Source organism: Alexandromys fortis, unplaced genomic scaffold, assembly GCF_014885135.2.
Source record: "Alexandromys fortis isolate MF-2015 unplaced genomic scaffold, M_Fortis_MF-2015_v1.1 scaffold_46, whole genome shotgun sequence".
Taxonomy (NCBI): domain Eukaryota; kingdom Metazoa; phylum Chordata; class Mammalia; order Rodentia; family Cricetidae; genus Alexandromys; species Alexandromys fortis.
This window is the reverse complement of record NW_026067919.1, coordinates 405,015-429,993: the sequence shown is the minus strand read 5'-3', so window position 1 is coordinate 429,993 and position 24,979 is coordinate 405,015. Positions and strand designations below refer to the sequence as shown.

The 24,979-nt window shown below is 47.1% G+C and overlaps 1 protein-coding gene across 3 annotated transcripts in view; it reads left to right on the top strand.

Moving 5' to 3' along the window:
• Rarb (retinoic acid receptor beta) overlaps positions 1 to 24,979 on the top strand; it is a 629,041-nt gene that overhangs the window by 466,529 nt on the left and 137,533 nt on the right. The window contains exon 1 of one of the 3 annotated variants that reach the window (XM_050140563.1): positions 22,470 to 23,148. The exons of 1 other annotated variant lie outside the window; for it this stretch is intronic. In XM_050140563.1, the coding sequence (XP_049996520.1) occupies positions 22,992 to 23,148 (157 nt within the window). In that variant the 5' untranslated portion in view covers positions 22,470 to 22,991. Of the gene's footprint in view, positions 1 to 22,469; positions 23,149 to 24,979 lie in introns of those variants that run through there. One more of the 3 variants, XM_050140565.1, reaches the window with a different exon arrangement.

Genomic DNA, 24,979 nt, shown 5'->3' with positions numbered 1-24,979 from the left:
TCTTAGGGGAAATTTGCTTGAATTTGTGTGTCCGTGCACTGTCCATATCAAAATAACAAGGCAGAAAGAATGCCACATTTGAGGACTCATGGAGAGATGTGGCATGCAATGTTCCCACACAGGACCCTCTCCCCACCACACACACACACACACACACACACACACACACACACACACACACACCAGTCTCCATCACTAGTACAGGCTCCTGAACTCCAGGCCATAGTTTCAGGATTGATCCATCACCATCAACTATGCGAGTCACACAATCACTGGAGTGTTCCAAGTAACTCCCATTATTATTGGTAAAACTTACACTACTGCACCAGGGGGAAAGAAAGGCCACCATCAGGCTTTTAAAAAGCTATTTCATAGGTCCAGCCTTCACAAAGACAGACGGCATCACTAAGGCAGAACAAGGAAAGATGTGCCCAACTTTACAAGCTATTGACACTGTTCATCATATTTTGAAATATTGTTGGCATATATCTTGGAAAATACAACACCATTGCCATATTTCCAGGGGGAGAGGTGATGGTTTTAATGTGGAGACACTCCAATAATTCTAATCCTTCTCCTCCCCCATATGGGAAGTAGATCACAGGCGGGCTCCACAAGCCCGAGTCCCACAGTACAGCATCATGAATTCCAGAAAATTCCATGACACTAAAGATCTAAGTAAACAACCACACACATACATGTGCACATGTGCATATATGAGTGTGTATATTCATATACCACTAACCAGTTTTATACATTCAATTTCAATGAGATGCTATGAACTTGTATCCGTATAAAAGTTCAAATAATGGGAGTGCTGTTAAGTATTTGGACCTCTGTTTTTATACTTCTCAGTTAGCAATTTACATGTGTTTCTTTCTTTCATTCAAGATTTTGTATTTTTATGCATCCCTCTGCGTGCACATATATGCATGTATGTGTGTGTATATATATATATACACATATATGTGTGTGTGTGTATATATATGTATATATATATGTATATGTACCTAGAGAGGCCAGGTGGTATTTGAGTTACAGGTGGTTATGAGCCCCCCAACATGGGTACTGGAAACTGAAGCCAGGTGCACTGCAAAACCCTCAGGTCCTTTTAGCCACTGAGCTATCTTTCCAGGCTTGCCAATTATTATGATTACTACTATTACTATTGATTATTATTATTATCTTTTAACCTTAGTGAGTCTCATTATGCCCCCAGGCCAGCCTTGAATTCCCTAGACAGCCCAGGCTTATCTCAAGCTCACAATCCTCAGATTCAGCCTCCTAGGTACTAGAGTACAGACCTGCTCCACTATACCTGGGCAATTCCAATTTTTAAAGATGGCATAGCAAATAAGAGAGTTACACAAGTGTTATATTTGGGCATATTTTCACGTGTCTTTGCATTGACCACCACACTTCTGTGACATGGCCAGGACTCATGCATTTCTTCCTATCTTACCACCGTAAGATACCTACCACCCTACAGCAAAATTGGCCCTGATCTACTTCCAAATGGATGATTCTTTACACCATATCCTTTTGGCTTTGTGACTCGAGGGCTTTATGTGTGAACATATGCACAGACCTGACCCAGAAGGACTGAGTTTTCATATAACCAAGTATCTCTGTGATGGTTCACCAATAAGTATCCCTGGCTGGCCCTCAGGGGGAAAAAAAAATTTCCCTCCAACTTCAGTTAAAGCTTTAGTAACTACAGAAGATACCTTGAGTATTCTCCACTTAACCCTTAATAAAAAATATTTTTGTTTTCTTCAATATAGAAATGTACTCTTTTAAAATGGTCTGTCTCCCAGACTCCCTTGCAGCTAGGGGTAGCCAGCTATGCAGACAGTATGAACTGCATTGATGTGAAGAAAGTCATGGATGGCGTCTGGGAAAACTACTTAAGGTTTTGAAAGGATGGAGAGAGGAAAGAAGGAAGATGAGTGAGGAAGGGAAGGGTGAGAGAAGGGGAGGGGTACTAGAACATACCCACAAGTAGTCCAAAATCTATACTTAAATAAAATAATATGATTAATGTATTCAAGACATAAATTGTTAGTTGAAGAATTTCACTGGAAAATGGAACTCTGTTTTTAAAAATAGCAGTCAAAATTTTAGAACTGAAATATATTATCTAAAGCAAAGATCCCAGAAGTAGGTTTGGTAGCAGATAAGACCAAGCTGAAGAGGGAATCAAAGAACTCTAAGACAAGACAGCTGAACAGATTCAGGCCGAAGCACAGAAAGACAAGAAGGTAGAGAAATGAGAAAAGAAACGCGTGGAAAAAAAACAGCGTTCCTATTTGGATTTCCACAAAGAGGAAAGGCGAAGGTTGATGACCTGCACAAGTCGGAGCATAGACTTGAACTCCAGACCGGTGCTGCTAGGCCACTTCCTCCAGCATGGATGGTCGGCTCTGCTCTGGAACAGCAGGAGTGAGGGTGGACAGAGAAGCCTGAACTTTGCCTCACCTTCCCGTCTAACCCAGGGTAATCCCGGCAGATGGGGCCAGGGCCGTGACCCCGGCTTAACTTCAGAACCAGAACCAAAATGAAAATTGCAGTCCTGTGATTTAATGTTTTTAATTTGTTCTGAAATGAGAGGAGACTATGTCCCACACCATGTGACCATCCTAATGACTTTTTCAGCTTTCTTATAAGTCCCGATGGCTGCCTGGGAAATCTGGCAGCCAGCTTTGAATGCTGGGAGCAGCCCTGGTGTTTCCATTTCTGTTTCTGCGAAATCAGCCTTAGTCTCTACTAAAACAAAAGGATGACAGCTTTTACAAACTGTGCATTGTTTTAAGAAAGGAAGGAGAGGGTGGGGTAGGGAAAGAGAAAGATGAGCCTGTGTTTTCCAGGGCCTGTGCTTGGAAGAAGCTTCTTGCAACTTTTCCTGCGTGTTTCAGGATTTTTTTTTTCCTGGATGGGCTCCACCTGGGCCATTCCAGGGCCGCTGAGAGGTGGGAGGGGCCCAGTCCCGGACAGGGGATATTGCTGCAAATGGCTATTGCTTCAACAGCTTGATCTGGATTTGAAGAAAGAGGGAGGTGTGGTGTTTGTCAACACGTCATTGGCGGCTCAGATTGCTGCCTCTGCTTCCAGTGGTTTCTGTTAGCTGACACTTTCCAAGGCCCCCTCTGCTGATGAGATGTCCTGGAGCTTTCTTTCCACACTTTGGGGGTGCTACTGGGCTGTTTACATTCCAGCAAAGCCAGCAACAGCCATTGAGAAGAAAGCTCATCTCCCTTCAGTCCTTGCAGCCACCCCGATTCTCAAGATTCTGTGCACATTAGACAAGGGACATCATGGCTGCCCCAGCTGTCTGCGTCTTTTAGGGAACTTGGCCATTCCAGGGAGGGAAAATGGGATCAGGGTAGAATTTGAAATCCTGCATGTTCACTCCATTTATTCTTCCCTGGAGAATGAAGAGGAGCCTTGAGTAGGTGCGGAAGTTTTCTGAGCACCTATCGTCCTCAAGTTCTTGGGAACAGTGTGGCAGGCAGACCCAAGAATAACTGCTTTGATTTTTTTCAAATGTTGCCAGCAGAGAAAAGCACATCCCAGTCCCATGGCAACGCGAACATCTTCAGTGTGTGCTTCCAGCGCGGAGCTCCAGATCCCCTTTCATGCCCGCTCTAGCTGCTGTTGGCTTCTCGGGGAACATATTTGCTTACTGTATTCTTTTCAGGAATCCAGATGGTTCCATGCCCAACCAGCACTTACTCTACATTTTTTTTTCTATCTGTGGAAAAGAAAAATGATTCTCTGAGAATCTGGGGAGGTGGGGAATACCAGAAACACAGCCCTCGATCCCTGAAGGCCAACTGGGGGGGTAAATAACATTTTTTTTAATCTACAATGTTGACTAGGTCATATTTCTCTGAGATCAGGTCTGTGATTTTTTTAGCTGTCTCTCTCTTCTCTTGGCCAGACCTGCAACCTACATCCAGCGAAACCCACAAAAAGGCATTGAAAACCCTGATTTTTAAGGTACAAGACTAGAAAGAAATTTACCCTACCAGGCGTGCAAGACAAAATTGCAGCCGCATCAGCCTACTTGATCAGGGTGGTGATGTATTGTGCTCTCATTCCAAAGAGTTCCTATCCTGTGACTCGAGAACTGGATTCCAAAGAGGGTCCCAGCCTCCAGAGTGTGCCAGACCTGCCACAATACACACTCTAGACTGTGATGTCTGCCAATCAGGTCACCCACCAGCCGGGTGTGGCTACTGAAATTTTTAGTTCTGTTCCTTCCCAACACTGTGTATATCTCAGGGGCACATCTAGCAGGTGTAACTGATGCTGTAGATATGTTTCTGTCATCATAGAAAGTTCCTATCGACTATGCTGCTAGCCAAGAAGTTCAGAGAATTCAGAAGCGTTATTCCTGCCGGTTCACTGGGCAGCATCTTGGCAAATGTGGCTGGCGGCAGCTTCAGAGGGGCTAGAAGCTGAGAAGCAAAGCTAGTCTCGGAGAATGTCTGGTATTGCTGATAGGAGGTGGCTATGACCCTTCCTACTAAGCCACCTCTACCCTTCCGGGTGAGCCACCCCCGCCCCCAGGAAGGGTCATGGCTAGTCAGAAGAGAAATCCTCTTCTGAGTGAGGTGGACACTCACTCTGAAGCAGTAGCCAGACGTCATCGGAGAGCTCATCAGTCAGGGTAGCTTCATAACAAAATATCACAGACCATGACTTAATCCACAAAAATATACTGTCTCTGTTTAGAGACTAAAAAACCAAGATCTAGGGCTTGTTTCTTCTGACACCTCTCTGCCTGGCCTTGGAGCTGCCTACCATCGGGCCTGTCTGACTTGGTGTGACTGAAGTTCCAGACACGAATCAGTACCCATCCCACATCTTCCTCATCTTGAGAGGATTCGAGTCTCCCCCTTTAACTCATTCTCCCATTCGAAGATGTCATTACCAGAGCCAGGGCTAAGCCTTGGAGTCAGAGACAGACAAAAGTGAGCAGCGGGGTAGGGACCACAGCCAGCACTGCTGTGCCTCCTCACTCAGTGCCCGGACTGAGCGTAGTGGAACCGAAGTTCAGGACTAGATGAAGACATCCTGACCGTCATCCCCAGTGGCTTCTACTTTCTGTTCTTAACCATGTCTGGGTGATTACCCTCCTCACAGCTGTGTTCTGTGTTTCTAGCTCATAGGATTGTTTGTAAATGGTTGACTTTCCATACCACAGCTCCCAGGCCATTTCACCAGACTGGCTGTGTGCTTTGGGTCATAGTACCCCCAGTGGTTCTTCCCTGCCTAAGATCCTGTGCTTGAGGTGACCTTCAACAGACCTGGCTTCCTGCTTTGAATGGCAGGTGGGTTGACCAATGTGCGGATCAAAAGAACGCAGAAGTTATAGTCAGACAGGCATGGATGTAAATTCCGTGTGGCCACTCCTCACTGGGGCATCAGCCATGCAAACCGCAACTTGGTTTTCTTGTCTATGCCATGAGAACACTAACAATGGCCGTGACCATTGTGGGGGAGGTGTTTCGCAATATACAAAAAGAAACGAGAGTCTGTGGAATATGGGTTCTCAGTTAAAGGCACAGTCCTCATCATCATCCCCACCTTTATGCTGGAGAGTTTCTCTGCTCTCTTTCACCCTTGCAGACACTGCCTCAAACTTCAGCTCTGGCTGCTTCCCTTTGGTGGTGGATCTTAGTTCCAGTCTTACATCTATCTCTTCTATATTGTTATGTGCACACACACGCACACACACACACACACGCACATCCACTGAAGTATCTCTTTTATATTGTTACATGTATACACATACATGCACACACGCGCACACATACGTGCGCTAATGTAGACAGTGTCTGAACCCTATCCTTCCACCTCCTTTCTCATGCCAGAGGGAAGCTGGAAGCATCAAACAATGCAGCAGCCCCTGCAGTGACAGACAGGAAGCTGGGAGATGAATCCCCATGCCATCTTGCTTCTTGAGGAGGGTAACTTTTGAGAGCATTCTGCACTGTCCCCCATAATCTCCTCCGGGAGTGACTCCAACTGCCCACAGTAGTAACACGCCCATAGCATGTCCTGTGTTGGCCCCCATCCCTATCAGGCCTCTCTTTATTTCCCTGCCTTAGCTTTCAGGGATCTCCATGCAACCTTCATTCCAAACCACGTGTATCTCTTCCTGGGGACTCAACCCTAGACACAATACGTGTCACCTTTTGCTGTCTACATGAAACTAGTTGCTTCTCCCATGGTTTCTCAATGAGCCTAACCAAAGGCTGTGAACAACCAGGATTCAGTACAGACAGTGACCATAGGAAGCCTCTTTGGTGTCTTCGGGGCCACCAAAGACTTGCTCCAGGAGGACCTGCCAGGCTCTACATAGATGGTGAATCAAGCTACGGCAGAAAAAATGCCACCGTAGCATTTACGACAACCACTGATGCCGCTAAGTGCTCAGGTAGAAAAGCATCAGCGAAGCAACTTCTCTCTGATTCCATCTGGTGACCTGGGACCCCGTGGTCACAGCGGCCTATGCCTATTGCTATGAGGTCATTACTCAGGGCCAAAGAAAAATGCGTAACTCAGAAATACCTCCACTGACAGTACAAAAAAGTGATTCCACCTAGGTCTCCCCATTCTCCCAGGAGACCGCCTAACCGGCTTTGCTCTGTCGCTGAGCATCTGTCAGGGAGGCTGTGCCCAGCGGCCATTCTCAGTTCCCACCCCATATGCATCTTCTGCTGGGGCTGCACATTTTCCTGGCTGCTGGCCACGGCAAACGTGGCGTGTATCTGAACACATTCATCACATGCTCAGACCTGTAGTCAAAACGAGTATTAACCCTGCCGGGTGGAAGGGTCTTCTCTGGGCAGCTGAAGATTTAGGATTCGTGGAGAATACGAAATACCACAACCCCATCCCCATCAAAACGAGGTGACAGCACCTCTCATTTGGAGCTGTGTTTCAAGTGTACAAAGAGAGTCACGGAGGCTGCAAACTGTGCAGAATTTTGTTTTCGTTAGCACCGAGGGCTTTGTGCCGGCACCCCCTCTACCAGCTCAGTGGAGTGATTTTAGTCCATGAGCAAAAGACTGAGCCACTCTCCCTCATCCATTGAAGTTCTTCTGTCCGTCCGGCCACAAGCGTGGAAGGTATCTTGATCTCCTTTGTACAGTTTGGTTCAGAAACATTGGGCATATGCCACTTTTGGTCTTAAGCAAAGAGAGCTTCAGACAGTTTCCCATTGTATAAATCTTAGTCTCCTTTTTATCTTCGATTGACTAGCACTTAACTCTGGTCCATATTTGCTTTCGCCCGTTCTCTGAGGGTAGGTTATCAATGATTTATTTACCATCGTCTCTTTTTTTTAAAGATTTATTTATTTTTAATTCATGTGTATAGTCTTTTTCCTGTATGTATGTCTGTGTACCACAGAGGCCGCAACGGGATCTCCGATCTCCTGGAACTGGAGTTACATGTGATTATGAGCCACCCTGTGGCTTCTGAGATCCGAACCTGGGTCTCCTCTGGAAGAGCAGTTCGTGTGTTTAACCCCCTGACCATCTCTCCAGCCCCTCGCTGCTCTCTCTTGATGAGATTCCGTATTATGGCCAGCACACACCATGTGGGCTCTAGCTCTGAAAATGGCTGATAGTGTCAGTCACAATGGTGTCCCTTTCTTACTCCTAGCTTGTTTCCACTCTGGGAATCAAATGGCAGGGGACAGCCTTCCTAAGTGTCACACATCTGTCTGTGGTGCTCTTTCAAGCCAGTGGCGGGATACTGGAGGAATACTAGAAGCACATTGCCATGTCGTGTTGGCCCACGTGAAAATGGTAGCTCTTTTCGCCAGACAATGGTGTGGGAGGTCCTTCTGTCTATGTGTTCTTTTTATTTGTTAATGAATAAACAACTGGCTTGGCTTATAGCATGGGAGGAGGAAGGAAGAGTCAGAGAGAGACGCCATGGAGCCATCGCCAGAGACAGACATACCAAAACTTTGCTGGTAAGCCACTGCCATGTGGTGATATACAGATTAATGGAGATGGGTTAAATTAATATGTAAGAGTTAGCCAATAAGAAGCTAGAGCTAATGGGCCAAGCAGTGATTTAATTAATACAGTTTCTGTGTTATTATTTTGGGTCTTACCTAGCCGGGCTCCTACAACAAGACAAACCACCCCATATTAACAGACATTATTTGATTTACTTCTTGTCTTATTCTCTTTTTATCTGAACCTAGTGGTGTCAATTTCTTTATTATATGAGTTGGAGATTTGTTTGCTTTTGCTTTTTTTGTTTATGGTACACTGAAACCTTTTGGAGTTACCTAGCAAAAAAATGGACTGTGTAAGGAGAAATCTGAAAACCTCATCTATGTAAGTTTGTTCCAGTTAATTTTTGATATCCCCTCTCAACTCAAGAGCCAGTGATGACACATTGTTGCCTCAGCCAGAACATTGACACCATGGGTATCTGGGAGCAGCACAGGACAGAGCTTTTACCTCCCACCACCCCTTCAGAAAGACAGGGAAATACTTGCTGCTGAGCAGGCAAAGGTCAGGTCTGCATTTGGCAAAATGAGTCAAGACCTTACTGAGGCATCTGAAAAATTTTCCTAGGGATTGGAGCTGTCTCCAAGTCAGAGATCTCAGCCCTTTGTTTAGTACAGACCCCCAGCACATCCCAGAGCCAGCTGCAGGGGAGCTTACAGGAAGTCCCAGACCCCGGGGCGGAGACTAAAGATGAGACTAGCGTAGAGATGGCTTGGAGGGAGACACAGAGGAAGGCCGTTTATGATGGAGTCATCTGTATTTTAGTGTGTCAAAGCTGTGTCCTGCTTTGATGAGGAAGCCAAAGCCAGATGCTATGATTTCATGGAGGACCAATGTGACAGCCACAGCCACCACCCAGGCTGGCACTGAGGGTTAGGGGAATGGCATGACTTCCTGAGAGATGCTCTTGATACTCAGCAAAATTCAGTCCAAGACAAAATACACTCTTCCTTTGATATACAACCTGAGTCGTGAAATAGGACACAGTGCCTATTAACACCTCAAAAGACAGTTTACGCGTGTGTGCACGAAGGAGTGAGGTTTGGGGCTAGGGTTACGTGTTTTCTACTGTTGGTGGGGTGTGGATTGTTCCTTATTATATGATGTTCCTGTGCAATGCCAGAGATGTCCCTACAAAGGAAGGGAGGGAGGGAGGGAGGGAGGGAGGGAGGGAGGGAGGGGGGAGAGAGAGAGAGAGAGAGAGAGAGAGAGAGAGAGAGAGAGAGAAAGAAAGAAAAAAGAAAAAAGAAAAAAGAAAAAAATTCCAAAGACTCTAAAGACCCCAGAATTCACACTGCCTAGTTAAGAGCCAATACTTTGAATCAAGGCCTTTCCTTGGAAGATATCTCTGTGTTGTTTTGTCTGTTTAGGTGATACTGAGAAGGAGAACTCACTCACTGAATGGACAGCCACAGATAAGGTGTCTGGGGAGCTGCTCAGACTCTCCCAAAGTGTTAGAGATACAGCAGCAATTGTGAGAGGTGACAGGGTTCGCCGGGGAAGAGTGGCAGGACAGTGGATTTGTGGATTTGTGTGTCGAGGAGCAGGAATTCTGAAGAGGGGGACAGCAGCTTACATTGAAAATTATCTGTCACCTGGGAATGACAGGAGGAGCCGCGTTCAAGGAATCACAGATAGGGGACACTCCCCAGTAAAGAGACGTTGTATTGTCTAATGGACTTTATTAGCTTCTAATAATGCCCAGGGGTCAAGGTGCCTCTTGGTGGGGAATTAATAGTGGACAATTACCTCGAGGAAAAAGCACATTTAATTCTTCTTTTGTTCCCTGCTCCTCATTTGTGTCTTTCTCTGCATTTTCTTACTCGGATATTAACTTAAATGTCAATAAAAAACAGTATGGTGACATATTAAGACTTTGGGGTTTTTGCCTTATCTCTTGCTATCACCCAAGGGGACCCGGTGACATGGATGCCAGCATGAGGGCCATATAACGTCTCTGTGCTCCAGCATTACCAGTCGATGCCAGTTACTGCCCTCGATGTTTCTGCTTCTGCTCAGAGCTCTTTAGCGCCTTACACTGCTCCCCAGAGTAGCTGTTTTCAGACGTTTTCGCTAGAGGACCAACTGGGGGTTTTTAAGCAATCTGTGAGTCACCCGCCGCACCCACTCTTCATCTATTAACTTAGCTCTCTTGCTGAAATGAGAGAAAGTACACTTATCCACGCACAGACTCAGGACTGTTATAGCAAGTGAACACAAACACTCAAGTGGTCAAGAAACTGAGCTTGTCAGGGCCCGCTCCTCTCTCGACTTGACCTGCTCCCGACCAGCATCCTGAGTTCTAAGCACAGAGATCAATTAAACATTTTTTCTTGACTTTGCATGAATAGAGATGTATCTTTTTTTCGTATTTCTAGCTCCTTTCACACAGCATTGCTTCTGACACTTATTCATGCACAGCTGTTCGTGAATTGGGCAAGGGTCTGGAGATTGAAACACAAGCCCGCCCCCTCCCACACACACACAGCCAAGAATGCTCTCTTTATTGTGTTTCAGGGCAGCTTCTATAGGGTCTCCTTGACTAAATGACCGCACCTTAACTCTCAGCTGCAAGCCCACCAGAAACCACTCCCCTACCATCAGGAACTCTTGAGGGTCTCGTGCTCAGAGAGCAGCTGCAAAACAAGTTGTTTGCTCAGAGCAGCTGCAAGCATAGGAAAACAAGCCATTTACTCCAGCGAGTGGGGGAGGAGGCTTTACAGGAAATTCAGAATTTGGGGGTCCACAGTCCCCAACACACAGCTTAGGCTCCCTCATTCCTAGTGCTCTGTGACAGTACTGCATTGTCTCGCAGGCCCCCGTGTGTGTGCGTGTGTGTGCATGTGGGGACCAGAGGGCAACCTCGGATGCTTTTCCTCAGGGTCTGCCTGTGTGTTCTGAGACAGCATCTTCCTTGGGCCTAGGGCTCACAGACCAGTTGGCCAGGAAACCGGAGTGATTCTCTCCCTCACTGGCGCTAGGGCTGCGAACTCACAAGGCCGCACTTAGCTTTTTACATGGCATGTAGGGTTGGAACTCGGGTCCCATGCTGGCAAAGGCAAGCATTGCACTTATGAAACCATGCTTCTAGCCCTCATTAACTTTGATATCTGTTTCTCTAATGATTAATTAGATGTGACATCTTTTCATGAGTTTGTTGCCTTGGGTGACGCTCCCATTTCAGACTCTTTACCAGTTAGGAGTGAGAAGATGTGGAGCTATTCAGAATTTTAAGATTCATTTTTTTTATTTTATATTATGAAGTATCTTTTCTGTGCTTTATTCTAAAAGTTCCAGACATGACCCATTTTATTTAAATTTGTGTAGGCTCGGGCTATAAGCTGATTGCTTCTGATGTTTTATTTTTTTTGCAAAAGATGTTGTTGCTCAGTAAACATGATTTGAACCTTCCCACCAATGCCTTAGAAACACAGGCTTGTGCCACACATGTCGCTAATTACTGACCTCATCTAATAGCTGTCATTTTACTTGTAATGGGCTCGTTATGATCGCTTTGAAGCAGTAAGCCATGGTTTTAACCATTTTTATTTTCTACCAAATTATACATAGCTCTCCTAACCAGTAGAGATCCTTCGGTAGTTTGAATATAATTGGACCCCCATGATCTCACAGGAAGTGGCACTATTAGGTGTGGCTTTGATAGAGTGGGTGTGACCTTGTTGGAGGAAGTGTGTCACTGTGGGGGCGGGCTTTGAGCTTTCCTACGCTCAGGATACTGCCCAGTTAACTTCCTGTTGTATGCAAGATTTAACTCTCTCAGGTCCAGCCCCAGGTCTGCCTCCACACTGCCGTGTTCCCTGTCATGATGATAGTGGCCTGAACCTCTAAAACTGTAAGCCAGCACCTCAATTCAGTGTTCTCTTTGTAAGGATTGCTGTGGTCTTGGAGTCTCTTCACAGCAATAGTAACCCAGGGTAAGACAGACCCCTTTCCAGTCATTCATTCTTTCTGTCACTCAGAGAAAAACACTGGGGATCTATGTACTGATCAGAGCAGTCACCTGGGTTGTGTTTCTGTACTCAAGGGGACTTCTACTCTCAGAGACACACAGTAAGGAATAGCAAAGATGAGCTAGAGAATACTGAAAACCACAGTATGCCCAGCCAAGGCAGGCCAAGGAGGAAGAGTTTGGCTCTTGTTTAATCAGAATCATTGCCTGTAGATTACTCAAAAAGAGGTTCCTACAAGTAATAGAGTAACTGCATTCGCATCTAAGCAAAGAACATTGCAAAGCAAAAAGAAAGGGACAGTGGAGAAATGTGTTTGGGATGCTTGAAAAATAGCCACTGACAGTCTGGGAGTCCCTGCAACTGAGAAATCCAGACTACAGAAAGCCTGGCTAGCATACAGACCAAAGATGGTAGTCAAAGCCATAGAGTCAACATTTTGTCTTCCGTATAAAGGCACAGATTTTGCATCTTTATACCGCTGTGACCCATTGTCTCTGCTGCGATTGCTCCATTCTGCTGTACGACGGCAGCCATAGAAAATGTATAAGCAAATGAAAGTTCCTTTCCTGAGCTGCAGGAAAGCTGTTCTGTAACTGGGCTGAGAGGATGACGGTGTCAGGAGGCCCACTTCAGACCCTCCAGAAGGCCTCTGTGCTGTTGACATGACCAGACGCCTGACTAACGACAAGGGGAGGGGACATTTGGACCCACCATTCTCCTCCATCATAGTGGAGAAGGCATAGGAGCGGTCCTGTTTGCCCGGAACTTGAGACGGAGGCTGTTCAGGTAGCATGAAGTGGGAAGCAGAGGAGAGCAAGTCGGAAGCAGGGGTGGTGTCATGGTCAATGTTCCAATCCTAGAGGCCAACTTCCCCCAGCCAGGAACCTCCTCCCCCAGGCTCTACAACCTTTAATAAAGCAGCGCAAGCTAGAGACTTACAAACCCTGCTTCCTGGGGGAATGCTCCAGATTCAAATTCTAGCAGACGCACTGGCAAGTCTGCAAGGACTTCTTAGTTTCTAATTTATGGAGCAGGACCCTGCCCACTATGGGTGATACCATTCTTAGGCAGGTGGACCTGGGCTGTATAAGAAAGGTAGCTGACCTTGATCCTGGGCAGAAGCTGGAAAGCAGCACCCCTCCAAGCTTCATGCTTCTGTCTCTGCTCCTGCCTTGGTCAGTGCCTTGATGTCCCTCCAGGATAGTCTATAACCTGTAAGCTGAAAGGAAGTATTATTTCCCCCTCAAGTTGCTTTTGGGTTCTATACTGTTTTTCACAGCAACAGAAAGCACACTAGAGCAGCGTCTAGATGCAGCTTTGTTAAGCTAACCCATCCTTCTCCTTGTAGACCGATCACAAAACATTTCATACATTCGGTGACTAAGTGAAGTTCTGTATCCCCCAAATGCAGCCCAGAAGGCTGGAACCTGACCAAGCCTAGAACCAAGCCTAGAAGGCATGAAGAACGTTCAGCACTCAAAGGGAGGCTTCCTCCAGGGCTTTGCCATAGTTAGCTTGGAACACACAGAAAAGCAGAAAAAACTTTGTTCCCTTTTCTTTGGGTCATCTCTACAGGATGGGAGCCAAGAATGCAGCCCAGGGCAGGTGACAAGGTGTTCCACACCAGGAGACGTTCACAGAGTTTGGGCAACACCGTGCGAAATACCAAAGACATCTTTTTTCTTTGAAAAATTTGAAGCAAATGCAAGGAGTTCTGATGAGAGTATAGACTAAAATGATTTTTAGAAGGACCCCAAAATATGATGTGTCTTTCCCTGCTTCCTCAGATCATCATCTGAATCTAGACGTGAGTGACCCAGACTTTAAAGACAGCTCTATTTCACAGGGATGGTCCAGGACTCAGGTTCTTGCCGCCTGAGGCGTTGCCCTCTCCTGACCACCGTTCCCATCTGTGGGATCCACATAAAGACTCACCCTGTTGAGTGGCCACTGTTCCCTTCTGTGGGATCCACGCAGGGTCTCGCACTGTTGAGTGGCCACTGTTCCCTTCTGTGGGATCCACGCAGGGTCTTGCATGGTTGAGGATGGCGAAGCAGCAGTTTCCAGTAAAAACATGTACTTATTGTCAGCTGAGTGCGGTATGAGCGTCTGCAAAGGTGAAGCCGCAAAGAGGCAGCAGAGGCTTTGTGTCTCCCTGCTGGTAGAAGAGAGCGGGCCGAGTGTGAATCATGTCCCATGGCATCTGCTCTGCTGGGGCTGGTCTAGAGGAACTCTGTGGAGCCTGTTCATCCAGATCCTTCTCTTTACCCCTCTATCTTCAGTTCTCTCCTTCCGGGTACAGAGAAGGTATCTCTCAAACAAGGCTTATAAGGCCTGCTTCTGGGAGCAAAGTGAACAGGAGGTCTTGCTTCCTCTGGCCTTTTGAATGCTAAGATACTGCACTAGGACATGTGCCCAAGCTATCAATACTTTTGGTGGAGGCTGTTTCCCTCAGGGGATTTGTTGCTGTAACTGAATTCTGAAAGAGGAAATGGAAACCCAAAGTCAAACTCGATCAAGCACTGGACTTGAAGGCGCTGCCTGAATCTTGATTCTATCCACCTAACTCACTATGTCCTCATGAGGGCTGTTCTTATTCAAGCTCCCACAGCCTCCAAGCTAACTTTAGAAGCCTAGCCCTACCCTCTGGAGAGGTTTCCAAGCTCTAGCCTGGGGTAGGTAAGGAAGGTTGCTTTCTACCCTATAGTGTGGACAAAGAGAGAAAACACTTCTCTTCAGAAGGATGTGTTCTGTGCTAACATTCCCCGTATGTGTGCAACCTGACTCCACATATCCTCATTTCTCCAACAGAACTTCCTCGGGAATTTCTACCTGACATCCTGAAGGTTCCCACTCTGTCACCTTGAGATTTTTTTGTTTGCCCTTTTCTGTGTCAAACACTAGAAAGAATTGAAACTTCATTTCCTCTGTACCCTTGTCTGAAGGGTTTGCACTTTTTTCACCCCTGTCCCCAGCAGAGTTCAAGAGAAATCCTTTGTGTCTTAGGCTTAGGGAAAAAAAAAATCCCCTCACAAGTGAACCCAGCCACACGTGTTTTAGTTAATTCCAAGAACAGTTCTGTAGTTAAAACCAAGAACAGTCATCACAATCAAACAAATGAATGAAAAGATGGATGAGGTGAGATCAATGAGTAAGTGGACTGTGTGGATAATTGATGAATGGATAGAGAAATGAGAGAGGAAAATGATGTTAATCTTCCATCCTATGTAATATCGTTGCCTCTTAGTTAACTGTAACCGGTGTTACATTTCCGAGACTTAATGCACCTTCTGCAGAAAACAGCAAGCTGTGTGATCTGGTTCCTGCCTCTCCCAGAAGTCTAGGGGACTCTAAAATATCTCATTGCCATCCTGACTTAGATCTGTGCTATCAGCAGAAAGGATCATATAACGCAGGTCTTCCTTGATTTCAGCAAGGCTCTCTCCTGCTGAACATTTCATAAGCTGAAAACACAGTGTATCAATAACATACTTCATACAGCCCACCTCCCTGTCATCACAGCTTAGCAAGGAAACACAAGGAGAGGGTCATTTGTTTCCCTGGGGATCTGTAGCAAATGGGGAGCTGCGACATGCCACTTCTGCCCTGCGGAGGTAGAGAGTGTGTTGCCAAGCCAACACAGGGCATCCACCTGTCATCCCAGCATTAGGAAGGAAGAGGCAGAAGGATTATTAGCTCAGGCCAGCTTGGGTTGCATAGAAAAGACGGGTCTCAGGAAAGTATCTTAGTGCATGTTGGTGACCACGAAAAGATCAAAATTCAACATTACTAGTATAGTTTCCACTGGATGCTTCTGGCTTGCACCACAGTGAAACTTGATATTGGTGGGTCTTCTTTTCTATGTGTTACTTTCATTGGTTAATAAAGAGACTGCCTTGGCCTTTGATAGGACAGGAAATTAGGTAGGCGGAGTAGACAGAACAGGATGCTGGGAAGAAGGGAAGTGAGGCAGACACAATAGCTCTCCTCTCCAAGATGGACACAGGTTAGAATCTTCCCGGTAAGCCACCACCTCGTGGTGCTACACACATTAATAAAAATGGGTTAAGCAAGATGTGAGAGTTAGCCAGTAAGAGGCTAGAGCTAGTGGGCCAAGCAGTGTCTAAAAGAATACAATTTGTGTGTTGTTATTTTGGGTATAAAGCTAGCTGTGCGGGAGCTGGGCAGGAACACAGCTCCTACTACAGAAACTGAGCAGGGTTAAGGTGAGACTCCACAAGTTAGAGACTCCATTCAGAAAGACTGCCTCAGAACAGAATATACTAAATTAAGTGGGCATCTACAGAAACTCCTGGAAATGCTCCCTGCTCTCACAGACCTAAGCACCTGGTGGAAACATCTACTCTGACAAAATTCTATGCCACACACTCTGGGTAGGGGCAGGCAGTGTGGTCCTGGCCCTACTTTCTCCTGGCAGAACCCACACAGGCATTTTCGAAGTTGTACTCTATCTCAATGTTCTAAGTTATATGACATCATTGGTTTCTGTGCCACCGCCCTCTGAGGTGCGTTCCTTCAGTCTGCATTGGAGAGGAGAGAGAGTTAAGGTGGTATGGAGTTAGACAGCAAGCAAGTGGCAAAGCTAAGTTTCACCCAGGCTAAACTAAGTGCCTGCCTCTTTAACCGCTATCCAATGCTGGCAGAACTTGGAACGGTGATGTCTTCCATCTGCACCATTCCGTTAACACGGCAGCCACTAGCCGTAACTTTTGAGCACATGACAGGCCTCTATGTGACGGAGGAACTGGGTGTTTAATTGTTTCACTTGAATTAAACAGCGCAGTTTAAGGACCAAGGGCTGCTTGGGTCATGCATATTATGATCTCTGAAGACGCCTGCTGAGCAAGAAGGGGAGGCAGCAGCCGAAGGTAGTCTTTATTACTGACCTTGATCCTGAAATGTCACACTTCATCCCCAAGAGACCTTGGAAAGAGTCTGGCTGTGCTTCTGGTCATTCACCTGTATAGGTGGCTTGTCTCACTTTAGCTCACTGGAAACACTGAGATGAGATGCATGTGCCTCCCCCAAATAAAATCAAGTGGAGTAATATGGAAAGAGTGTAAGCAAGCTATGCACGGGTAAGACCATAGGTGGCTGTGCTTGCGCCAACTGCACTATTTCCTAACTTTGTTCACTAATCCTGCCATCCTGTGGGGTGTGAGTGAAAACGTGAGCTAGAAAGCAGGACTGGTGGACAGGAAAGAACCGGGCCTCTGGGATGCTTGTTATCATTTGGCTTTTTTGTTTGATGGGTTGGCTTTTAATACAAGGTCTTGTATCGTAGCCCAGCAGAGCCTCAACTTCCCAATCTTCCTGCCTCAGCTTTCAGGGCACGTGGGTTACAGGCCATGCCGGTGTGCTCAGCTGTGGGGTAGGTTTTAAAGGTGGAGAAGCAGCGGGCGTTCCCTCCTCACAGAGGGAACTGAGAGAAAAGGAGAAGGGAGACAAGGTGAGACAAGACAGAAAGCTGATCCCGGGTAAAGCACCGTGAAACACTCTGGAGGAAGGACAAAATAAATGCCACATGATGCATGGGGCGAACACGTTGAAACTGGAAAATGCTGTCAAAGAGGAAGGGAAAGGAGGGTGTGAGCAAAACCACAGGATTGGGCTGGAGTACGGGTCAGAGGTCGAGTGCTTGCCTAGCACGCATGAGATGTGGGTTTAAGATATGACTCGGTGGTGCTTTACAGGCACGTCAGGCCTTGGGGGTTCATTCCCAGCCCTGCCAAAGAAAAAACAAAGCACAGGCACAGACGATCCACCTGTGAATTCCTCTACCTTATGCCAATGGAGGCAAGGTGGTGTGGAGTTTAATAAAGTCTTGAAATACTGAGAATCCAGGGCACAGATAAGCCATGGGCCAATCCTAGTCCACCAGGTTCTGTGACTAAGTTTCCATTTAACAGGCCTGCAAACACACTCTTTGCAACTGTAGTGCCTCAGCAGGTGTTCAGAGAGCACAGGCCAGACAGAGAGGCTTCAGCAAGCTGCCAGGCAAAGCCCAGCCCCTGGAAACTAGCAAGGCTGGTAGGGCAAGCCCTGGAAAGGCCTGGGGTTAACACCCTGCTAGCCACACCCCTGCCTCAGCTTCAGCTGAGAGGCACAGAGATCCTCAATATTCGCCTTTTCTTCTTCTTCACGACTGTGTGTTGAGTCCAAGGGTACGAGCCAAGCCTATACCACTAAGCTGTAACCCAGTCCCAGTGTGTTCTGGTCCCTCAGAACTACATTGAAACAGCAACAGCCAAAGAGGAGTTGGAGGGCTAATAGGAAAGCAATGTCTGGCTTTGTTTGGGGAAGAGAGTCTCATGTATCCCAAGCTGACCACCGAGTCAGTTTGAAGCTGAGGATGGGTTTGAACTCCTGATCTCCTGCCTCTACCTCTGAAGAGCTGAGATTCCAGGGGTTCATGATTACCTATTATGCGATACTGGGGATCAAATCCAGGGCAAGTATTCCAACAGTGCCATGTACCCAACCCCCTAACAGGAAAAGGAATTAAATAAAAACAAAAATCACAGAAAAGCTAAATGCGTTGTCTTTTTCAAACAATGCATTCTGCTCCAGGGTCTGTGGTGGTTTGCATGCCGGGGCCCACATGGCTGCCTTTGCACCTCAAGGAGCTTAGCCTTCACAGGGGACTAGAGGGAACTGCAGAGAGCAAGCCTGGCTGTGTGCATTCAGACACAGGTCCTTTCTTCAGGAAACTCTCTGGCTCCGACATGTTTGCCGAGGGTGATTCATGGCGTTTCGCTCAGGATTGTCCAGTGGGTAATTGCAGCTTCCAAACCAGAGAAACAGATGTAGACCCTGAACCCTGGCTATAAATTCCTGTTTTATGATTATGGTTTTCAAATGTGCGGTGTCACATGGACAAACACACAGGGATTCTCAAAGTGAATTTTGCTCTCAAACTTCTGCTTTTTTTTTTTTTTTTGGTTTTTGTGTGTTGTCTGGTTGTTCACTGGAAAAACTTTTATTAAACCATTGATCAAACACAAAGAAAACAGGAAAGGTGGCCCATGCTAAAACAGGTGCCCACAAGGGGATATTTGGAAAGATTCCTTCTGACTATTTAAGTCAGATTTAAAGTGAGTGGCAATCCTTTACACTTCACCATGGAGAAATTAGCTTGGTTTTTACCTTCTACCCCGTTCGTTAATCGTGACCGTCGTGAATATATATTTAAAGAATCATTGTTTACTCTTGGTGCTTTCCTTGGTCCTTTGGAAGGCTTCGGAGGAAGAATCAGGTTTCCAAACGGTGTAAGAACGGGATTTACTGACAAAGAAATGGTAAGAAGCGTGGCCAAGTTGTGAGTCAGCTCCGTGAATTAGCAGGTACTAATTGCCTCAATCCGCGCTACCAGTATAATTAATCCAGGATGAGAAATGATTAATTGACTAGTGAGTCCCATTGCATTATAAGGAACCCATAATATCCCATCCACAAAGATTTAAATACTGATCAAGTTCATTTCCCTACAATTAAAAGAATCTCAAGGTGATTGTAAATTTAAATTATCCTTGTGCAAAGAAAGAAATTCCCCAGTCATAGGCACACACCACACCCCCATAGACAAGGAGAGGCTTCCCTCGCATCCAAGCAGCTGCCATCTTGGGGGAGGGGTTTCAGCTCTACCCTTCTGCAAAAGGATAATCCTAGCTGGGCTTGTTGACTGTCAATACTCCCCCCCATGGAGTGCTGGGCTCCAGGTTCCAGACCTTCCTCCTTACCACCTGTTGTGCGCAACTCTGCCTTAATTGTTTATGGGGCCTGGGATAGGGCTAAGGCCTACAGGGCCGTGGACACCATCTCTGAAGCTATGAGGAAGCCCTCACCTCTGCTGAGCACAGGTTTTCCAGGACAGGCATGGTGGGGGAGGAGCACCCAGTCAGCTCACCTATGCTCTGTAAGGAAGCCCGAGAAGCTCAAAGTTCCCCAGGGTGAACTTTAGCAGAAATGTGCCTCTGTTTGTCCTTGGAGCCTTAGTTATTGGAGAAGGTTTAAACATTGCTTAGGTCTCCCAAAGGGAAGGAGCTTTAGCAACAGACACACACGCACTCACATGCAGGCACGTACGCTCGCGGGAGGGGTGGGGAGGGCATTGTGCATTGTACTTTGGCAGAAGGCATTTGGGAATGGTGCCTCCCTTCCTAGATAGGGCTGTCAGTGAACAGAATTGGGGACTCATTTCCCAGTGCCTCATCCTCTCTTGGCTGTGACCAGTGGCTCCCTGCACTTTGGGAAGCACAGCCGCCTCCTGTAAGAGGGCACCTGACTCATGCGTCTGCCATGATGCTGAGCTTTCTCACTTCTAACTTATATTTTACTGCAATTTGGCTGCTTCCTCTCCCCCTGTCCACACCTTTTCCTCCGGTACCCAGGGTGAGTGACTCTGTTTCCAGGGAACTGGTGATCTTAAGGAAGCATTCAGGGCAATGAGTGTCTCGGATCAAGCAGACTCTCACACATAACCCAGTGTTTTGTATCTTTACAATTGCTCAATGGTGTTGCATTAAGTGTTGGTTTTATAAATTCCTTAGGATGTGTGTTTTCTTTGTAGGTGAAGAGTTTCTAATAATAAAACCCCGTTGCAAAATAGATGGTTACCTAAAGGAGCGAGAAATAGCCTACACTTTCAGTGAGATCTTGCAGCACTCCAAACTTTGCAGTGGCAGAAGCTGAGCCTCCTGAGCTACAGGTGTAGCATACTTCTTGTGGGGACTCTGCCTCCAGGACGGAGTGGGGTGCACGTTCCCAGGCTGTATCAGGAATAGTCAGAGCAGTGTTTCAGCAAAGGTGGGTGTCCCGACAGACTCCCTGAGTGTATCCTTCCTGGCACTGCCCAGAAAGGAGGAACAAAGCCCGGGTTTCCCTGTCCAACACCTTGCCAGCCTTCTGTGGGAGAATTACTAGGGAGCCAGAGGAGGAAGGAGGAATCCACCCAATGCCTTGCATCCATCAGGCAAAGCTGGAAGCTGGCTGCAGGTGCCTTCCCTTTGAAAGCCCTGGCTGCCTGGCTGGGTCTATACCAGTTGCCTCTGGGCTGTGAGAACAGCTGAAAAACTGTTCCTTCCTCCGGGCTGAGTCAGTGTAAGCAGTTTAAGAAAGAAAGAAGAAATCCTTTTATCTGAAAATTGTTTAAAAAAAAAAAACAGGCGAGATTGGGCAGGGGTGGTCTGAGCAGAGTTTAGCTTTCATAAATATATCTATATATAAAAAACTCATTCTTAACCCGGTTTTCAAAATATGCATTTAATTATGTGTGGGAGCATGTGCTTAAAGGAGAGGCTACCAGCACACTCCCCGTGCATGGACTGTGGGAACAGCAAGCCATTCACATTAGGATGGGCTCAGGGGGAGCATAGGTATGTCCACCTCGAAACCCAGTGGCCGGGTCAGGTCTAGGTGTCCCTGGTAAAAGTCCTACAGCTAGAAACAGGAGGCCAAGACACAGTTGATATTCCTTTTATGTATTTCCTGAGAAAGGTAGTGCTTTCGTCCTGCGGATGCTGTTACACAGGTCCATTCTACAGAGGAGAAAACCGAGTCCTAGAGAAAACCAGTGTTTGCCTCAACACAGACAGCCAGTGATAGAGCTACTGTGTTTTCTCCAACCAGTAAACCCGAATCTAAAACTCACACACACACACACGCACACGCACACACACACTTGGTCTCCCAACTCTCACTTTTCCCCCTGAGTTTCTGAGAAAGAGATTCGCGGGAGGTGAACAGCGAGGGAGAAGAAAGCAAAACAGAAGAAAAAGGAGAGGGGAGGAAGGCTGTTGGAGTAACTAATCTGTAACTGCTCCAGGTGTTTCAGCCTGCAGAGTATTTTAAAACTGAAGTAGATCCTGGAAGGTGTTCCCCCTTCCGCTCCCCCTCCCCCCGGACCCACCCACCCACCCACCCACCACCCACCGGAGACAGAGCAATCCCTTTAGTTATCGCCTGCAAGACTGGGAAGGGGGGGGGTTAAAATATAAACAAACAAACAAAGAGAGAAGAAGAAGAAGAAGAAAGAAAAGAAGAAAGAAAAAGACTACACGGAATGGAAAGTTTCCCGGACCACGAGGCTTCCTTCTGAGAGGGGTGGCGGGGCCCCTGATCTGCAGATCGAGGCTTGCCGAGTGCTTTTACAGGCTTTGCCAGGCACAGCGGATCAGGGAGGGATTTCAGAGGTGGGCTGGGGTGAGGGTCTCCCCGCCAGGGCCGGCAGATGAAAAGGAGCAAACCTCAGCCGCGCTCCCGCTCCTCCCTGCGCTCCTGGCATTGTTTGCACGCTGAGCCATGGGGAGCACCGCGCGGCTGGCCGCGGCCTCGCTGGCTGCCGGCTCTTGCAGGGCTGCTGGGAGTTTTTAAGCGCTGTGAGAATCCTGGGAGTTGGTGATGTCAGACTGGTTGGGTCATTTGAAGGTTAGCAGCCCGGGAAGGGTTCACCGAAAGTTCACTCGCATATATTAGGCAATTCAATCTTTCATTCCGTGTGACAGAAGTGGTAGGAAGTGAGCTGCTCGGAGGCAGGAGGGTCTATTCTTTGCCAAAGGGGGGGACCAGAGTTCCCCTGCGCCGCGGCCGCAGGACTGGGATGCCGAGGACGCGAGCCACCCCGGCAGGGCGCGTCTGGGCACCGGCGGGGTAGGACCCGCGCGCTCCCGGAGGTCTGCGCGGGCGTCGCCTGGAAGGGAGAACTTGGGATCGGTGCGGGAACCCCCGCCCCGGCTGGATCGGCCGAGCGAGCCTGGAAAATGGTAAATGATCATTTGGATCAATTACAGGCTTTTAGCTGGCTTGTCTGTCATAATTCATGATTCGGGGCTGGGAAAAAGACCAACAGCCTACGTGCCAAAAAAGGGGCAGAGTTTGATGGAGTTCGTGGACTTTTCTGTGCCGCTCGCCTCCACACCTAGAGGATAAGCACTTTTGCAGAGCGCGGTGCGGAGAGATCATGTTTGACTGTATGGATGTTCTGTCAGTGAGTCCCGGGCAGATCCTGGATTTCTACACCGCGAGCCCGTCCTCCTGCATGCTGCAGGAAAAGGCTCTCAAAGCCTGCCTCAGTGGATTCACCCAGGCCGAATGGCAGCACCGGCACACTGCTCAATGTAGGTTTATTATTTTTTTTCTTTCTTCTACCAAGAAAAAAAAATGTCTCTCTTGCATGCAATAAAGACACTGGAATAAAGTGCAATGGTGGCAAGACAAAGGGTTTAATGATTTAAGGCTGAAGGGTGTGATCGGCTGGCATGCATACGGATTCCATCTCTGTTGAAATTCCCTCTCGGAGGTTTTCTTCCCTAGAAGCGCCTCCTGTGCCCCTGCTCTCCTTTACCGCCCCATTCTCTCTTGAAAATAGTTTTTAAAATATGTTTGGAGAGAAGGGGGGAAATAGAAGGTGACCACAAGACTTTGAAACATTCTTCAAGTAGCGCAACCTGACACACCATGCAATTTGTGTTGAATGGGTGCAGGGGGTGCATTAAACTTGGCTGGAATTAGCCACAAGCCCAGTAACACCTGGGTATTCCAGCGGTACATAAGTAATTAAAATATGACATCGTCCCTTCAAGGAGCGCAACCTTGCGAAGGCGGTTGCTCCCAGAGTTCATAATGCACAGGGCAGGATGGCGAGGATGCTGCCCCCCCCCCTCATTCCCTTCGCTGAGCAAAGGCAATATGTCTTAGCATTGACCCCACTGCCACCTTTCCGAGTCACTTTGTTGGTCTAAGAAGTTGCTGTTTTGCTAGGGAACTCGTGGCCACCAACACCCCTTGGGCTGGCCTTTCATTCTTTCCGCATCTTACCATTCAGCCAGGAGTCTGGACTTCAGTTACAGGAAAAGAAATCTAAATGAGGTAGCCTCATTTTAAAAAACAATATTGACTATTTGGTTATCTGATGCTGACACGGTGCCTCGGCTCCATCGGTCAACAGTAGCTCAGCTTCAGGCCTGAGAAACGACCGGGAGTCCTGGGAAATCCTACCTAGGGCCCACTACGGTGGGAGCCTGCAGGACGCCACCCCACCCTGACAGTGATTTAGATAAATGGCTCATCTATCTATCAAAATGTTTTTAGTACTTGATTTGACAATTCATTGGAGCATTAGCCTGAAAATGACATTTTAAATCTTTGTTTTCAGAGAGGTCAAAGTTTAACTAGAAGAAATTGAGTTTTCCTAACAACGCGGTGGCTTGTCTAAAGAGAGGCAAAAAGGCAAGTAGAGTAGGGGGCAGTGACCACATGTCAGCTGACCTCTCTGAAACTTCTTCAGAAAGAGAGAAAGAGAGAGAGAAGAAAGAAAGAAAGAAAGAAAGAAAGAAAGAAAGAAAGAAAGAAAGAAAGAAAGAAAGTTGCTTCTTGAGCCAGAAAATCAACAGGTTTGTAGCTGGAAAATCAATAATCTTTTGATGCCAACAGCCTGGCCGTCCAACTTAACATTTGCAGAAACACTTGCAGGCAGAAAGAATACAGCTCCAGGAAGTGCCTTACTGGCTATACCCTTTCCTCTTGGTTGTCTGTTTTCTTCTGGGAGAAGGCAAAGAAACTTAGTGTTGAAAAATATTTTCCAATCCAATAGCAGGTCCTCGGAGCCCTCCTATCAATAGAAATTAAAATAATGTAGACATTCTAGTTGGGGGAGCTGGGCATTGGGAAACTTTGACCTGTTAAAGAGGATTGTCCTGAAAACTATTTTTTAACAGAAGGGAGGAACTGCCCTGGAAAGAGATTCCGTGGAGCAGAATTACTTGTAGAAATTCTCCCCGATTGCAATTAGCCTCCTTAACCTGCCTATTGGGTTGCCAGAGTGGAGGGCAAAGCTTTGTTTGTTCTTGAACAAGTTAAACAAGGGATTTACTTTATCTGGGGAGAGCTGGTGCTGAAGGTGTCAGTCGCCCAGGGCAGGCTGATAAGCAAAGAGTGTTGATAACAGCG